Here is a 15721-nt window from a genome sequence, read left to right on the forward strand (position 1 = left end):
GGTTGTGTGAAAGAACTATTGCTTACATCAAACCTGCCATCGCTGTCATTTCCTATATGTTGCACTTTTAATTAAATAGTGCTGATGGACAATTACGAGAATTACTCTGTTACTCTGGATGCTTGGTGAATGCTTGGTGGAAGCTGATGGTGTCTGACATACTTACTTTGCTTTCTTAAACTTTTTTATTTGCCCTTGCTGCATTTTACATTTGCTGCATTTACGTCAAACTGCAGTATTAGACTGCTGTAATAAATGGTTAAGAAATGAATAAAATTACAGATGTGTTTTTCTTCATGTAGAACAAGTGGTCTCTCAGCATCATAATTTGTATTTACACTGTTAACTAGCATGTTTTAAGTATCTCACATTACAGAATAGTAGTCTGTGTATTTTCTGTTTATTGTATTTGTATAGCATTGTGTCCTACACTAGGAGCATATTCCGGTACTGCGCTTCATGCTTGTCATTGTTGTGTTAGGGTGTACTTGAAGCTGAAAGCACAGGGCCTACACTGCTGCTCTGCTTTCTTCTGAGCTTACTGCCTTTACGCTTGAGTTGCTGTGTCACATATTGGCATGCTGAACATGAACAATGGATAGCATAATGTTTTGGTCTTAGTGTTCTTCTGACACAGGTACTTCCAGGAATTTGCGTGTTGGTTTTTTTAATACCTTAATGGCAGCTCTTGAGTGCAGTTTGATTGCATTCCCATGCCGTGTTGTCTTCAATGGATTCAGTTCAATGGATTTAAAATGGCTTTAGCACACTCTGGAGTATATACACAGTATACTTCAAGGAAGATTAGATGGTAGCTTAAATATTTCACTGTTCTGCCTCTCCTACCAAAAATCATGTTACAAGGCTTGTCTTGTTTCTTTTCACAGGTGCAGTACTTGGTAGAGAAAGGAGCAATGATTGAGCATGTTGACCACAGTGGCATGCGGCCACTGGACAGAGCTATCGGATGTCGTAATACATCAGTAGTGGTTATGCTACTGAGAAAAGGAGCTAAACTAGGTCAGTAAAACTATCCTACACTCAAGAGAAACAACTGAATATCTGCTCTGCTAGAATTACTGTCATTTCTGTAAAGTAGATTAAATAAATAAATCTTGAAATACATACTAGATTTTTGCAGGTTTTATGGTTTGCAGATGCCCACTCAAGAGAAATCAATCTCTTTCTTTTAAAGGCAGACACTCAAGACTCACTTCAGAAGTGAGGAAATGCTTAAGTAATTTTATTCTATTCCTTTCTTTGATGTATGTTGATGAGGAGATCTGGAGGAGTCAAGTCTTTACATGGTTACTCTATCATGATATACTTAAACAAGAAAATTTTCATTATGCTATTAGTGTTACTTAATTCTGACACTATTAATAATTTAGATTAAGAAGTTTTACATTTAAATAACATTCTTTTAATAAATTAGAGAATCGTACATTTTGCAAAGGGTGGGCAAAAATACATGTGCAAATCCTGTATCATTGCTAGGCAAGCAGATGGTGCAGATGTGTACATGATAATTATTGAATCTGTAGTACCTTTAAGTCATCATTTATTATATTTGGGTACTAAGAATGATCAAATATAGATCCTTATTTAGGCCTGAACTTTACCGTGACTTTCATACTGTCCTATACTGGCTTTAGACCAGGGGTGACATGAGTCGGACCATTTAATATCTGGCTGTTATCTATGTGGGGTGGCAGGGGGCATGTATGGATATATATGTATTTTAAATATATGCACATAATAATAGTAATCCATGCAGGTGAAATACTTAAGTAGGATTAGGCTTTCTAGTGTGAATAGGTATCAGAAACATACTTTCTTCCCTTTTGTCAGAGATCCTTAAAATTTAACTTGCAGGAAATGCAGCATGGGCAATGGCCACCTCAAAACCCGATATTCTCCTTATTCTGCTGCAGAAACTGATGGAAGAAGGAAATATACTATACAAAGTAGGTAGATTTTTATTTTTCTGATAGCAGAACGTTATAATTGGACTTCTGTCTGAAGGTAGATTAAAATTCTTTATACCTCCTTTTCTGTTCAAACAAGATGTGTTCTTGCACATCCTCTCATGTTGGGAATAAGACCAAGAAATCTTGAGAACCCTGGGAAAGAATAATTGAAAACTCTTGTGTAAAATAAATAAATACATAAAAATTTTAAGACAGCTAAGTACATTTTCTTTCTGTTGAGCAAATCGTTCTGTGAACATTTGTAGCAGTCATTTGCTTCTTAAGGGCAACTCAGAATGTAAGGTGTTCATTTGAATGTGTCTTGTTGAATTAAGTGACATTTAGGAGTAACTTCTCTTCAGGATAATGTTCTTTTGTGTGCTATTTAAATATATAATGAGGAAAGCGACAGCTCTTGTGATACATTCTTTTTACTAGTGGTGATATATTGCTCAGAAGAGGGACTGGAATTATTTTTGTAAACTGTGATACACCTGCATTATTTCATTAGTACAACACAGTGCTCAATGGCTTATATAAGCATAATTTAAAGTCTGTTCTAGCTACAATACTTGTAATTTGTATGGATTTTTTTTACAAGGGCCCTCAAATCACCTTACCTCTGATTTTTGTTTTATATCAAATGGCTTTGCATAGTACAGAAGAGAGACCCTTGATGAGACTTTGGCATCATGAATCAGGGTGGACCTGCTTAGATTCTCCCAAATTCTGTATAGGAGTCTTAGGAATACATCTGGATAATTTATAGAGTTTCTTGATCCTGAAATGGGTTTAGAGCTTTATATCCAAGCAGGTGCCTTTAAGCATGGGACATCTTTCAACATAAAGGGTAACAGATTTTATGCTACAAAGGCAGTTCTGCCATCCCTGGGAAGCCTCTCCCAGGGATGTCACACTTCTCTGGTGGTGTGTTGAATGCAACTCGTTGTTCAGGGAGAAGGTGCCACCATGTCACCAGCACCAATTCATTTTCTTCAGTTTCTCCTCAAGTTGCTCCACAGGTTGACCCCTGCCTGGACTCTGAGACCACAGAGTAACATAGCAGGACTTGGTACTAATATGTTTTACCAGAGGCTGAATTCCCTGCTGGTAACTACTTTTAGAGTGCTTAATTTTATTACATTAATTTGAATGGACTTGCTAGAGCTATGGTATGTCATTTAGCTTATTAAACTTTTTCCAGTATCCTTTGATTTATTTACTTGCCAAAGTGGTTTTTAAATGGAGTTATTTTGCAGAGTAACACACATTTGAGCGTGCTCACAGTATGCAATAATTACTTTTCAGCTTTCCAGCTGAATAAAATAAGATAAACGTTAAATATTTTCCTTGCCTGTTTCAGCAGTAAATTTTGACCACTTTGAGTGTTAAGATGAATTAAATGATAAAAAACACCTGATGTTTATGAAAAGAAATTAACTTGTAAAATATCCGTAAAATCTCTTCACCTGTCAATTAAAGGATGTGCTTTTCTATCATGCTACAAGGATGTCAGTGGTTTTTGCAAAACTGTCTCAGATCTTCACTTTATTGTGAAGATATTCTCCAGGCATCTCTTGGAGAGTCTGAATATTTCTAGTGCGTGGGTGGATCATTCAGGTAGTCAGGTTAGCTCTCTTACTCAACCTCTGTTAAGCAGTAGGAGAGTGACCTTTGACTACTTTAAATTCATAGACTCAGTCGCCCCACTAAACACAGCTGAGACTCCTAAGTGGATCTGGCAGTAGCTGGACTGCATGTCTGAATGTTGTACTGACTCTTCCTCCCTCTCCCATCCAGCCCCTTCTGTTGCCAGAGGTTATTCTGCAGTATTGCCACCTGATTAAGGATACACCATTCCTGATTAAGGCTATGCTCTACTAGAGGCATCTAGGCCTTAGAGTTTTAATCAACTACATCATCAGATATTTGACTGCTCTGTTTAAAAAAAAAAAAAAATAAATAAATAATGAATTGTATCATACATAAATTGTACATACATGCATTTTTCTGGTACAAGTAGTATGTATTAATGAAAATATGATCCTGGTGAAATACTGATAAAGGTATGAGTTTAGAAACAAACACAAATTCTAGTTAACATGCAAGTTCTCTCACTGTGTCTGTGTGTAATTCCTACTGTATGTATTTATTTTTTAAAAAATCTGGCCCTGCGTTTTCTATGTGAAGAGCACCTGTTGGTAGATGTCAAATACAAATGTGCTTTGTTGCACCAGTATTGCAATATTAAGAGTTTGTGAAAAGCCTTTTGTTTCCTAAATTTGTAGAAAGGTAAGATGAAGGAAGCAGCACAGCGCTACCAGTATGCCTTGAGGAAGTTTCCAAGGGAAGGATTTGGAGAAGAAATGAAAGCATTCAATGAGCTGAGAGTTTCGTTATATCTAAATTTATCACGATGTCGCCGAAAAACAAATGTAAGTTTTGCTGTTAATCTGTTGCCTCTCCGGTATTGGGAATCTTAGACTTCTACTGCATTATTGAGTTTGTACTTGGATATTTGGGGTTTTTGCTATTTTAGAATCCTTTTCACGGTATCCTGATTTTGGGCTTTGTTATGTCAACAAATGGGGACAGCTCGTAAGATGAGGGCATGTTGCCGTGGGGGATCTATTACAGCTGTCCTTATGTAATACAGTTATTTTGGAATGATGAACTGCTGGATGTTTTTGGTACTTTTAAAAGACTAAATGGAAAATGCCACCACCACTACCCTTTGTTATCATACAGCATAACCTACTTCTACAGCTGTATTGTATGTGCTGGTTGTTTCTTTGTACCTTCACCAGTGCGTTAGGTGGCTGGTAAGAACCTGAATGACTATTGGAGCAAAGACTTCTGATTTTCTGAATATACCTTACACAGTTCCTTCTTTTCAAACAGTAACTTCTTAATTCTCTGGTCATCCAAGTTGTTCTTGGCATCTGCTCCCATTTGAAGAACTTCTATATATAGGTGTCCAGGACTTCACATAGGCAGTTCTGCCGGTGCTTTGCACAGCAGTACTAATCCTTTCTTTTCTGTGCTAGAACTACCTCTCCTGATGCCTTTCTTGCTGAGACTGGCTTTTTCAGTTGCATCAAACTAACAGCAGAAAGTGGCTCTGTGACCAACTAGTGCATGTGTGTGCATGCCTGTGTGTTTCTTACGTTTCTTGTGTATCCCGCTGATAAACTCTCATTTACATTTTGCTAATCCTGAAGTGCATCCCCTTATATGTAAAGCTGAAGTTCATCATGTTGCTTTTGCATGACATCTCAGGATGGTTTTTTTGGTGTTAATACTTTCCAACCTCCTGTATCATCATGTTCGAGATAATTCAGTGTCATGCATGCCCTGTGCTGTGTTTGGCTGTTATAGAAATTAGACTTGCTTCTGCCTTCATCTTCGCCATAGCCATCTTTGCCCCCATTTCAGTTCTGCTTTGTTAATTCCAGTCTTTGGTTTAACCAATGATTTACTAAACTCTTATTCTGTGTTCTTGTTAAATGAAGACCAAATATGTTACGTTCAGTGCAATTCTTCTCTAAAAATTTCATGTACCTTGTCAAAGAAAGCTCTGGACTAGTCATAACCATTTCCTGATTTTTCTTGTTTTCCTCTAAGTTCCTAGGTCTTTAACTGGCCATTTTTCAAAACACATTCTAAAGCCTTGCTATGTGAGGTGGTCAGTTTATCCTGTTAAACATGCATTCTCTTATATTTTAACATCTTTGGGTTGAAAATAACTGTATTGTATCTATATTAACATTGCTTTTTAGCTACCTTGGAGTCAGTTTCCCTTAGACATGAGAGACAAGGTTAGCAAGATGAGGTCTGCTCTCAGTCTTTCACAAAATACCTGCTCTTGCTAACTGATAAAAGGTGACTTTCTATACTGCGTAAGCTGTCTGCACTTTTGAAGCAGTACCACAAATAAAAAGCATGCAGCTTTCTTTTATTGTCAATGTATAATGAGTACATTTGTTTAAATTGTTAGGACTTTGGTATGGCTGAAGAGTTTGCTACCAAAGCATTGGATCTGAAACCCAAGTCTTATGAAGCCTATTATGCTAGAGCAAGAGCTAAAAGGAACAGCAGGTACTGTTGGATTCTGTGCGTCTGTCTGCACAGATTTTTTTTTTACTTCCTAACACTTCCAATGACTCTTTTCCTATTTCGCTAGTTGTATTTGGAATTTAGAAAGGAAAAGTTATTTTGCTTGTGCACTTTCCACCTGTATCAGTTCTCTGTATCAGTTAAAGCCAACCAAACCCAAAAAGCAATACTGAATACTCATTTAGGTAATTATTAGGCAGTCCAGAAAGTAACCAACTGATAGGAAGAGGGTTTATTTTAAGTGCAAGAGTGAATGGGACTCCTACTCCATGTGACTCAGCAGTGTGCTACCGAACTCCAGCGCTGCATTATTTATTACCAAGAATAACTGGGTGCTTTTATAGGACAGGATATGTTGAATCATTAGCAGTTCAAGACAAAAACAAGGGCAGAGAGGAGGAACCATCTCTTTAAGCTGGAAAAATGCCAAACTACATTGGTATAGTTGAAGTATAGGGAGAGGTGCCTTTTTGATTCACCGTGTCTTTTCTAAGCAGAATAATAAATGGTCATGAAGCAGACTTTGGCAAGTTACCCACTCTGACAGTAACAGTAAAAGGCTTATGAGAAAGAGTCAGTTCCTAGTGTTATCAGCAGACTTCTGCTGCCTTCCTGAAAAATCGTTAACAGCTTTAACAAGGGGAAGGGTTTAGCCCCGGGGCTGTGCTTTCACTGTAGGAAAGAATTTCCTGGGTTTGGAGAACATCCAGTTCTTACATTGTCACCACCTGCAGCAGGAGATGACAAATCAGAAGATTTCTTTGAAAGTGGTGGAGGTGGATTAGTGGTAGGCAATGCTGAGACTCAGATTTGCCCCAGGTTTTTATTGCTTGCCTTTTTTTTTTTTTTTTTTTTTTTTTCCCTCCCCCCCCTAAACAGAAAGCTACTTGCTGCTCTTGCTGACTTACGTGAAGCCACACAACTGTGTCCTAGCAATCAAGAGATAAAACGTCTACTGGCTCGAGTAGAAGAGGAATGCAAACAGTTCCAGAGAACACAGCAACAGAAGCATCAGTCTCCACAGCTACTACAGCAAATTAACAACTCTGATAATGAGGAGGAGGGCATTACACAAGGTGTGAATGATAACTTTAATCTTCAAGACAGGGAGGATGAACTGCTACACCCTGATGAATCTGTTTCCTCTCCACAAAGGCTGCAGTGTTCCTTAGCTGCTTCATCATACAGCAGGACCCTTCAAGAAGGTGTTCAGCAGAAAGCTATATCTGTGTCCCCTCAAAGCAGAACAGGCAACAAATATCTGAGAGAGCCAGGCTTGATCGTGCAGCCAACAAAGCAGGCACAGATTGTAAAAACCAATCAGCACCTGAGCTCCATCCAGCCTGGATCAAAAATGGGAAGCAGTCAATGTAATACAAAGACACAGTCATCTTTTCAGCATCTTCCTCAAAGTCCCTTGCCAGTCCGGCACTCAAAAATTCAGCACTTGGATGGGACAAGCACGTTATCACCCGGAAGTGTTTCCACAGGTCCTAGTTCTGAACTGTACAGTGAGAAGTTTATGTCCAGCCAGTGTTCCCATTCACAGCATAATGAGAATATCTCTTCTCATTCTTTTGCAAGTAAGTCTAAAACCGCTGACAGATTAACAGCCCCTACTGAAATGAATTTCAGTGAAGCAAGGCAGCAAAGTCCTCTAACCAGTGGTGTCTCTTCCAGTTCTCCATCCAGTAGTATGATTCTTGCCAGCTCCACCAGCAGCTTAACTTCAGCCAGTAGTTTTTCAGATAGTATTAAGGGACTAGGCCCAGACGTTCGACTCAAGGAGAGTAACGTTAATCAAGTTCAGGGTATTGTTGCTGAACACAGACCTCGCAATACCCCATTTATGGGAATCATGGATAAGACTGCAAGATTTCAGCAGCAAAATACTCAATCCAGTCGCACTTGGCACTCTCAGGCATCGGATGGATTATCAACAACTGTTGCTTCTGGGGGCGTTCAGTCCTCAAATTTTGAGCCACTCTCAGTCAAACACTACCAAACTAAAATTTCCTCTACTGCTGCTGGCCCAGGAGATGGCAGCCAGAATGGTATGCAAACTAAAGAACGTGAGGAGCTTAAGTGCCAAATACCTACCCACTGTCAAGACAACAGAGCACCTAAACAAGCTTTGCATTTATACCCAGATGCTGTATCAAAACAGCAGTCTCACATCAATAAGGAAGGCCATCTAAGTCATGTCATGTCTACAAAACCAAAGCGATCATTCATTGAATCAAACGTATAAATACAATTTTGTATATTTACAGGGATGTAAAACTTAGCTCGTAACATCATAGGGTTCTATACAAAATACGGATTGGCTGGTCACTTGTGAGTTTTGAGTAAGCAGTCCGCATTGGCCAGTACTTAATGGGATAGAACCACTTTACACTGTTCCTACCATCACAGGACAGTTACAGTAACTGGAATAGCAAATCTGTGTAGAAAGAGTTGGTTAGGATCACAAGCAAAGAAATCCTTTCCATTACATTTTACCATTAAATAATACTTTCCTTTTCCATAGGGCTTTAATCTTGGCTTTTGGTTATATTACATCTCACCACTTACATAATAATTGTGCCTCTATAATGCTTAAGTAAGTGCTTACTTCTCAAAACAGTGTTAAGAAAGATACCTGCTGCATAATACTCAGATCTGTATATGTATGCTTTTTTTTAAAATCAAAGATAGTATTTTATCACTTTTCTAGTGGGATCTAATTTGGGTTGCATGATGTACATTTAGGAAGCATAAATAATTTGTGTATGAGTAAACTAAAAGTAAGTGGCCATGTTTTGACATGTAAATATAACTATTTTAGTAACTAGAAGAAATCAAGTAAAATAAACAGTGACATTTGCATGTGTATTGAAAGGCTTTGACCATATTGGTTATTGCACTGAAGAACACAATATTATGGCATATTAACAATAATCGCACTTTATATAGTTTATCTAATCACCTTTGGGGTGCTATCTTAAAGCAGAATGATTTATTGTTTATTTGCAAAAAAGGTACAGCAATGAAATGTTCAGTAAGTGTTTTTATGGGAAACCCAAGAAATTGATGGAGTGAAGATGAAAGTTTGAGGAAAAGTGTATGTGCAGTTGCATGATGGGATGAAGTCGTGAATGTTGGTTTTTTTGGAGGAAATAAGATTTTTATACTGGCAAAAAGAGCCTGAAAATAAACAGATGTAGTGACATTCCTGTGAGTGCAATTAGGTTGGAGTGGTCAACTTTACATAGTCAGTCACTTTTTACGTCTTGTTTGTATGCAGTGTTTTATGTACATTGTAAACAGCCGTACCCATTTTTACAAATTCTTTTTGAGTTTGCATCATTATGCTTTAGCTTATTTATTGTTTACTGTTTCTTTGATATTTTGTACAAGTCCTATATTAGCCTTGTCCTGTAGTTCTATTTTTGCACACTACTGTATTTTTTTTCCGTACAAAATAAAGATTATTAATATACCTGTGGGATGCGATGCAGTCACTGATGGTTACAGGAGAAACTCTCTCCCAACTTTTCCAACTCCATGTTCAGTAATAGGGAACAGAGGAAGACACATTTTTGTTTTTTAAATTGGAAAAAGGAATACAGATTATATACTTTGCTATTTCTTACCTTCTGAAAGACTAACTTGGCAAAACCAAAACTCATAAATGTAGTGAAAATTTTGAGACTTTATTTGAAAAACTGTGAATCTGAATACTTCATTTCTTAAACAGATATACTGCAAAGTAAAATTACCAGTAACTTAACTTAGAAGTTATACAGGAATTCCCTGGGAGCTTCCAACAGTGAAGATTCTCCTTCTAACACCCACTTAAATGACAGCCACAGATTAGAACAGAAACACTTTTTTTTCTTTCCAATTGTTTCTGATACAGTTATTTCCTTTAGCTACATACAATTTCATTTCCATTAATTTTAACAAACAACTTCAGTTTAACTGTCTTTCTGCTGAGTCTCCAGCCAGCGACTGATAGCCATTTTTAGTGTCCTGTTTGGTGTAAGCATAAGAGAGGGGAGAGGAAGATTCGTCATGGGACTAGATCGTCTTCTAGTGCTGATCCAGTTTTCCATTGCTTCCTTTTCATAGGAGTAGCCATCTACAAAGAAACCACCATCAACAGCTTATGCTACAGATGCCTGGGCACTGTTATGCTGTACAGCTTGTAGCTATTTAAATTTAAAAGGGATGTAAGGGGATCAGTATTTCCAAACAGGAAAACTGACATACAGAAAAATGGTCTGTGAAAGTTTTACCATAAACTGAAACATATTTGTTTCAAATTACATAGTTAAACATACTACAATAAAATTTTATACAGCAGTATTAAGATCAAAATTTGGTTCAACCTTTCTAAATTATACTGTACTCAGCAAACTAACCAGTACAAGCTATTTTAGAAAGCACTGCAAATTTGTCTAAGTTACAGCTGCATAGGTTCATTGATGACTTCAAAGCAGCATATTATCTGAAAAACTCTTGCAGCTGTGTCTGAACCCCCCTCCCTGCCCTGTGCCAAGAACCAGGTATGGCCTTAAGGACACATGAAATAGAGATGTCTTTAGTAAAGGCTCTGTGTGTATGTACACTGATGTTTTGCTGCTGTAGTGATTTCAGTTGGCTTGGAATTTTGCCTTGTGTGTCTGTTTGTTTGTTAGCAGCAGAGGCATGCCAGCAAGAGACCTTTGCTAAACTAGCCCTTTCCCACCCAAGGGATTGTCTCTGATGAGGTCACGGGACTAAGCCAAGTTCATGCCTGAACTGGTGACTAAGGTACACAACAGGACCAAATTACAGAAAGACTTCCTGTGTCCTTATTTGTGGTTAAGGAATTGCCTACTGTACAGATAAAGTTCATTACAAGGCTGTAAAAAGGAATCATCAGAGCAAGAAACAGTGAACCAGTGAGGTGGCTGGCCAGGAAACTGCATTGACAATCAGCATTTATAACAACAGTGCTTACTCAGTTCCTTTAAAGGAAATCAGGTGATGCTCATCAAGTTGCCTGGAACTGCAGTTGCTTAGCTCTGTGATGTTTAGTTCTAAATTACTCTGAAGACACCATACTAGACATTGTCAAGCTTCACCAAGCATTTGCAAGTAATATTCTCCCCCCACCCCAGTACTTTGAGAAATACAACGCAATGTTTGTATTTGCTAGTTAAGGACAATGGGAGAGGGAAAATAAAGGGTACTGAACCATTACTATACATGAAACAGAGTTGTTAATAAAACCAGCATGTCAGTTAGTTAAAAAAAAAAAAAAAAAAAAGAGTGCCTAAGGTGGGGGAAGAACTCCCTGCCAAACAAAAAAAACCCAACCAAACAAAAAAAAAGCTGTGTACCCCCCCCAAAAAAAACATAAATGGCATATTGGTGTTAAAGTTAGTGCATGCCTTTGGTTAATAAAACCATTAGATTTTAATCACAATTTAAACAATCATTTCCATTTAGCTGAATATAAAGTTCTTGACTAACTTTTTAAAAAGTATTTTCACCTCAGGAACCCTTTATAGTTAAAAAAAAAAAAAAAAAGGACAATGATAGCTGACCATGAATATAAACAGTTCAGGCTAGTTTCATGTTTCTCTCTCACTGCAAAGCACCAAAATATATTATGCACGTTACATAAGACTTCCTTTTCAGTTTGAATGATCCATAATATGAACTGAAAGCTCATTAACATCTAAAGGCTAACGCAACTAAAGACTGCTGCTGTGCAGTACTCAGCAATGAACTCTCAGTGGGCCGACCAAGCCCCGAGTTGGGCACTTGGCCCTCAACGCCCATCTAGTTTCAGGATTTCAGCTCTTCCAGTCAGCACCGTAACAAGCTGCTACTTGAATAACAGAAATAGAGGAATAAACCCCACCCCACCCTGCCACGTATTAGCACAATCACCCAGGAACACCTCCATCTGATGAAATACAAACCTGTGTCCTCCACCCCTCCTCTAACACAGGGCGACACTCTATTTCCTTCCCCTTATTGAATATCGGCCACTTACATAACATGGAAAAAAAATCTTATTTAGGCTGGTCACTTGAGTAAAAGAAATTGGCAGTTTGGCATTCTACCTTCTATTTAGTTTTCCTTAAATTCTACAAAGCACAAAAGCATAAAAGTTTTACTTAACTCTTACTTAGCTTACTAACCTAAACAAAATACACAGCTCACTTCAGTTAGTTACTTCCTAATCTCAGAAATATCTAAATTCCTCCAATTTGAATCTGCAGAATTGCCCCCATCTTAAAGTCAGCCGCGTTCATACTACAGGAACTTCAGTTCTACAGTGTCAGGCAGTGAAGTAGCTAGTTAGTGAATACAGAAGTTTACGAACACAGAACTATACTTTCCTTCACCTGTCTTGCCACAAACCAACCTTTCTCCTGCTGCAACAGCTAACATTTCTGTTATTATTCATCAACTTCTATAAAAATAAAGCAGTGTGAGGAACTCCCAGATATGCCCACCCAATGTTCTGAAAAGCAGAGGAGTCCCATGTTTCAGGACAGCAGTGTAACACGCAAATACTGAAAGGCAAACGGGCATTATTTATTAGCTACTAAATACTATAATTGATCACACACTGTGAACATTTTATCTTAAAAGGTCACAGTTTCTCTTTAAAATGCCTATTTCATTTTGTAATATACATGTGAACAGTAACTGGCAGTAATTTTCAACTTTTCAACAAAACTATCCTGCTCTAAAGCTATGTATCCTTATTTCAAAATCATATAAAGAAAAGGATATGCAAGGCTGTCCCCCTACTGCTACTGTTTAGAAGCTCAAGCCCTGTTAAGTGTAGTGCTTACCACTCTAGCAGTTAGCAAATGTCTTCATATTTTTAATGTTTTAATTCTCAAAAATCTGGCATGATACCTCAAAACTGTATGAAATTAGGCACTGTTTACAGAACATAAAAAAATATACTGGTCTTTTGATGATCATATGCTCCCCCCACCAAGATCAGAACTATAAAACACTAGTTCTTCTAAAATGTTTTAACTACATCATAACATCTTCTGCTCCTTGCATATCTCAGTTCCAAGGTCTTGTTGAATTTAAATGAATCTCATTCTGTACAAACTTTTAAGTGCTATACGCGTGGTGTGCTAAGAGTAGTAATGAGCCTGGTTTTTGGTCATGTACCCTCCCCCGCCCCCAGGGTGCACAATTCCATTTTGCACTTACCGAGACAACTCTGTAATTAGGCTTGTAATTACATTTGCAAAAGCACACAAAGGAAGGAACATAACAGTATTATTCTCTGTATCAGCGATGTAATTGGGCAAATTAAACATTTACCACAGTTCTATTTTGTTGCAACAGCTATTTGATTTTCGTGTCCCCACACCTATCTTTACCCTTAAGCAATTCATTTTAGTCAACGCTGTTTAAAGACATACCTGCTGCAATGACAGGATCCTTCATAAGCTCCCTTGTTATAGGGCACAAGAACTCATCGGGGACAGTAACAGAGATCGTTGTCATCCGCAATTCTTCAATTTTCTGGAGGACTTTACTGCGCAGGCCTAGAGACTCTGAAAAGTTAATTGTATGTGAAGCGGACAACACAGACATGTATGGCAAAGAGGTTAGGCCTTGCATTAATTAGGAGCTGTGTTGTTACAGGAGACACAGCTCCATCTCACCACCCCCACCTAATACAGAAAAATCTGCAGCCACCCCTGGCCACCACTACAAACAGCCCAACTACAGCATGTCACTCCTGCTGGCTAACAGTAACTCTCTGGAGTAATGAAAACAAACAGTAAAACACATGCAAGTGCAACATTGCTGCAAAGACACGGCTACCCAGCAGAACAGCATTTTAGTTGATGCATAATAGAATCACACACATTGCCCCCATGTGCAAAGCTAACTGCAGATAAAACTGAGATGGGGTGGAAGATAGCAGTGTTTCTCCCTTGAAACTGGACTACATAAGTAACAGTGTGACAGCGTAGAGTGCAGAAGAGCCACCATCACCTTCAAACAGAAGGCTACCTCACACCAAAGCATGTGAATGACTACTCATCACCCTTGAACCAGGTTTGCCCTGCAGTTTGGCACAGGGTCGTATTTATGTCACCATTATGGACATAAAGTGCTAAAGTTGTCACATATCAGTAGAGAGGCATTCAGATGTTGCTTAATCTCCCCAAAAGTCTAATTCCAATAAGGCTGAGCACACTTAACAGAAGGACTCTGCTGTTGGTGTAGCATTACATAAAACAAGATGAGAAGGATGTGGTATTACTCCACTTCCAACCCTCTGTGTACCAGCTTAGTGGTTTACCACTGCCCCTAGGCACCAGGCAGTCTGGATTCCAGTGTGCTTTTGCCTGTGCAGCATCAAGTCCACCTTTCTCACTTCCCAACTGTATACATTAACTGCTATTCCAGTAGAATATTACACCAAACAGGACAGCAAAATTCACTGACACTGTAGCAGGATCAGGAGACTCCATTAGGAGGTTCTGGCCCCTGTTCCTTACATTCTTCACACTGCACAACTGAAGAAAAAGCATACAAAGTAGAACCATTCCCCCAAGTATAAGCTTACTAGGATATATTTAATCTTCTACCTCTGAGCCATGTCTGCACAACACACATAAAATTAGACTCACACAGAGGTTCCGAGACTTTGCATCCAGGCCTTATGAGTTCTTGTGACTCTCTTACTAGAGATCAAAAACCACGTTCCTACTTCTTGAATTCAGGCCACCATTAACATATACATTGACCTTCACTGTAAGTGGTAACATTGAGTGCCAGTTTACAAAATGGAAGCATGCAGCACCAAGAATAAAACCACATGCCAGTTGTAGCAGTTCCATTCCTTAGTGTGATTTACAGTTTGATTGACCCATTTTTAAAAATGGTAAAAAGGAGGAACCTGGGAACTATCGACCAGTCAGCCTCACCTCTGTGCCTTGTAAGAACATGGAACAGATCCTCCTCTAAGCTATGTCAAGGCATATGGATGACGAGGTGATTAGAGACAGCCAAGATGGCTTCACAAAGGGTAAATAATGCCTGACTAATCTGGTGGCCTTCTATGACTGCTTTGGTGGACAAGGGAGGATCTACTGATGTCATCTACCTGGACTTCTGTAAGGCCTTTAACGTGGTACCAGACAACATCCTTGTCTCTAAATTAGATGGATTTGATGGATAGACTGTTAGAAGGATAAGGAGTTGGCTGGCTGGCTGTGTCCAAAGAGTCGCAATCGGTAGCTCAATGTCCAGTAACGAGTGGTGTCCCTCAAGGGTCCGTACTTCGACCAATACTATTTACTGTCTTCACCAGCGACACAGGCAGTGGCATTGAGCACACCCTTGGCAAGTTCGCAGGTGACAGCAAGTTGAGTGGTGCAGTTGATTCGTTTGAGGGAAGGGATGCCATTCAGAGGGAGCTTGGCAGGCTTGAGGAGCGGGCCAACTCATGAAGTTCAAAAAGGCCGAGTGCAAGGTCCTGCACCTGGGTCAGGACAATCCCCCGTATCGGTACAGAATGGGGGATGAGTGGATTGAGACCAGCCCTGCGAAGGAGGACTTGGGAATACTGGTAGATGAAAAATGAGGTGTGAGCCGGCACTGTG

At 38.9% G+C, this 15721-nt stretch overlaps 2 protein-coding genes across 17 annotated transcripts in view; one reads left to right on the top strand and one right to left on the bottom strand.

Annotated features, from left to right (window-relative positions):
- The window catches only part of TANC1 (tetratricopeptide repeat, ankyrin repeat and coiled-coil containing 1), a 101128-nt gene extending 91561 nt beyond the window's left edge, over window positions 1-9567 (top strand). For all 9 annotated transcript variants that reach the window (XM_075029127.1, XM_075029131.1, XM_075029126.1 and 6 more), the window contains 5 exons: window positions 888-1020; window positions 1876-1967; window positions 4259-4405; window positions 5968-6068; window positions 6966-9567. In XM_075029127.1, the coding sequence (XP_074885228.1) occupies window positions 888-1020; window positions 1876-1967; window positions 4259-4405; window positions 5968-6068; window positions 6966-8337 (1845 nt within the window). In that variant the 3' untranslated portion in view covers window positions 8338-9567. The remainder of the gene's footprint in view (window positions 1-887; window positions 1021-1875; window positions 1968-4258; window positions 4406-5967; window positions 6069-6965) is intronic.
- A 193-nt stretch (window positions 9568-9760) lies between these two features.
- Window positions 9761-15721, bottom strand: part of WDSUB1 (WD repeat, sterile alpha motif and U-box domain containing 1) — a 33270-nt gene continuing 27309 nt past the window's right edge. For all 8 annotated transcript variants that reach the window (XM_075029145.1, XM_075029147.1, XM_075029146.1 and 5 more), the window contains 2 exons: window positions 13523-13657; window positions 9761-10209 (listed from right to left, as the gene is read on the bottom strand). In XM_075029145.1, coding sequence (XP_074885246.1) covers window positions 10046-10209; window positions 13523-13657 — 299 coding nt within the window. In that variant the 3' untranslated portion in view covers window positions 9761-10045. The remainder of the gene's footprint in view (window positions 10210-13522; window positions 13658-15721) is intronic.

This window comes from Buteo buteo, chromosome 5 (assembly GCF_964188355.1).
Source record: "Buteo buteo chromosome 5, bButBut1.hap1.1, whole genome shotgun sequence".
Lineage (NCBI taxonomy): Eukaryota > Metazoa > Chordata > Aves > Accipitriformes > Accipitridae > Buteo > Buteo buteo.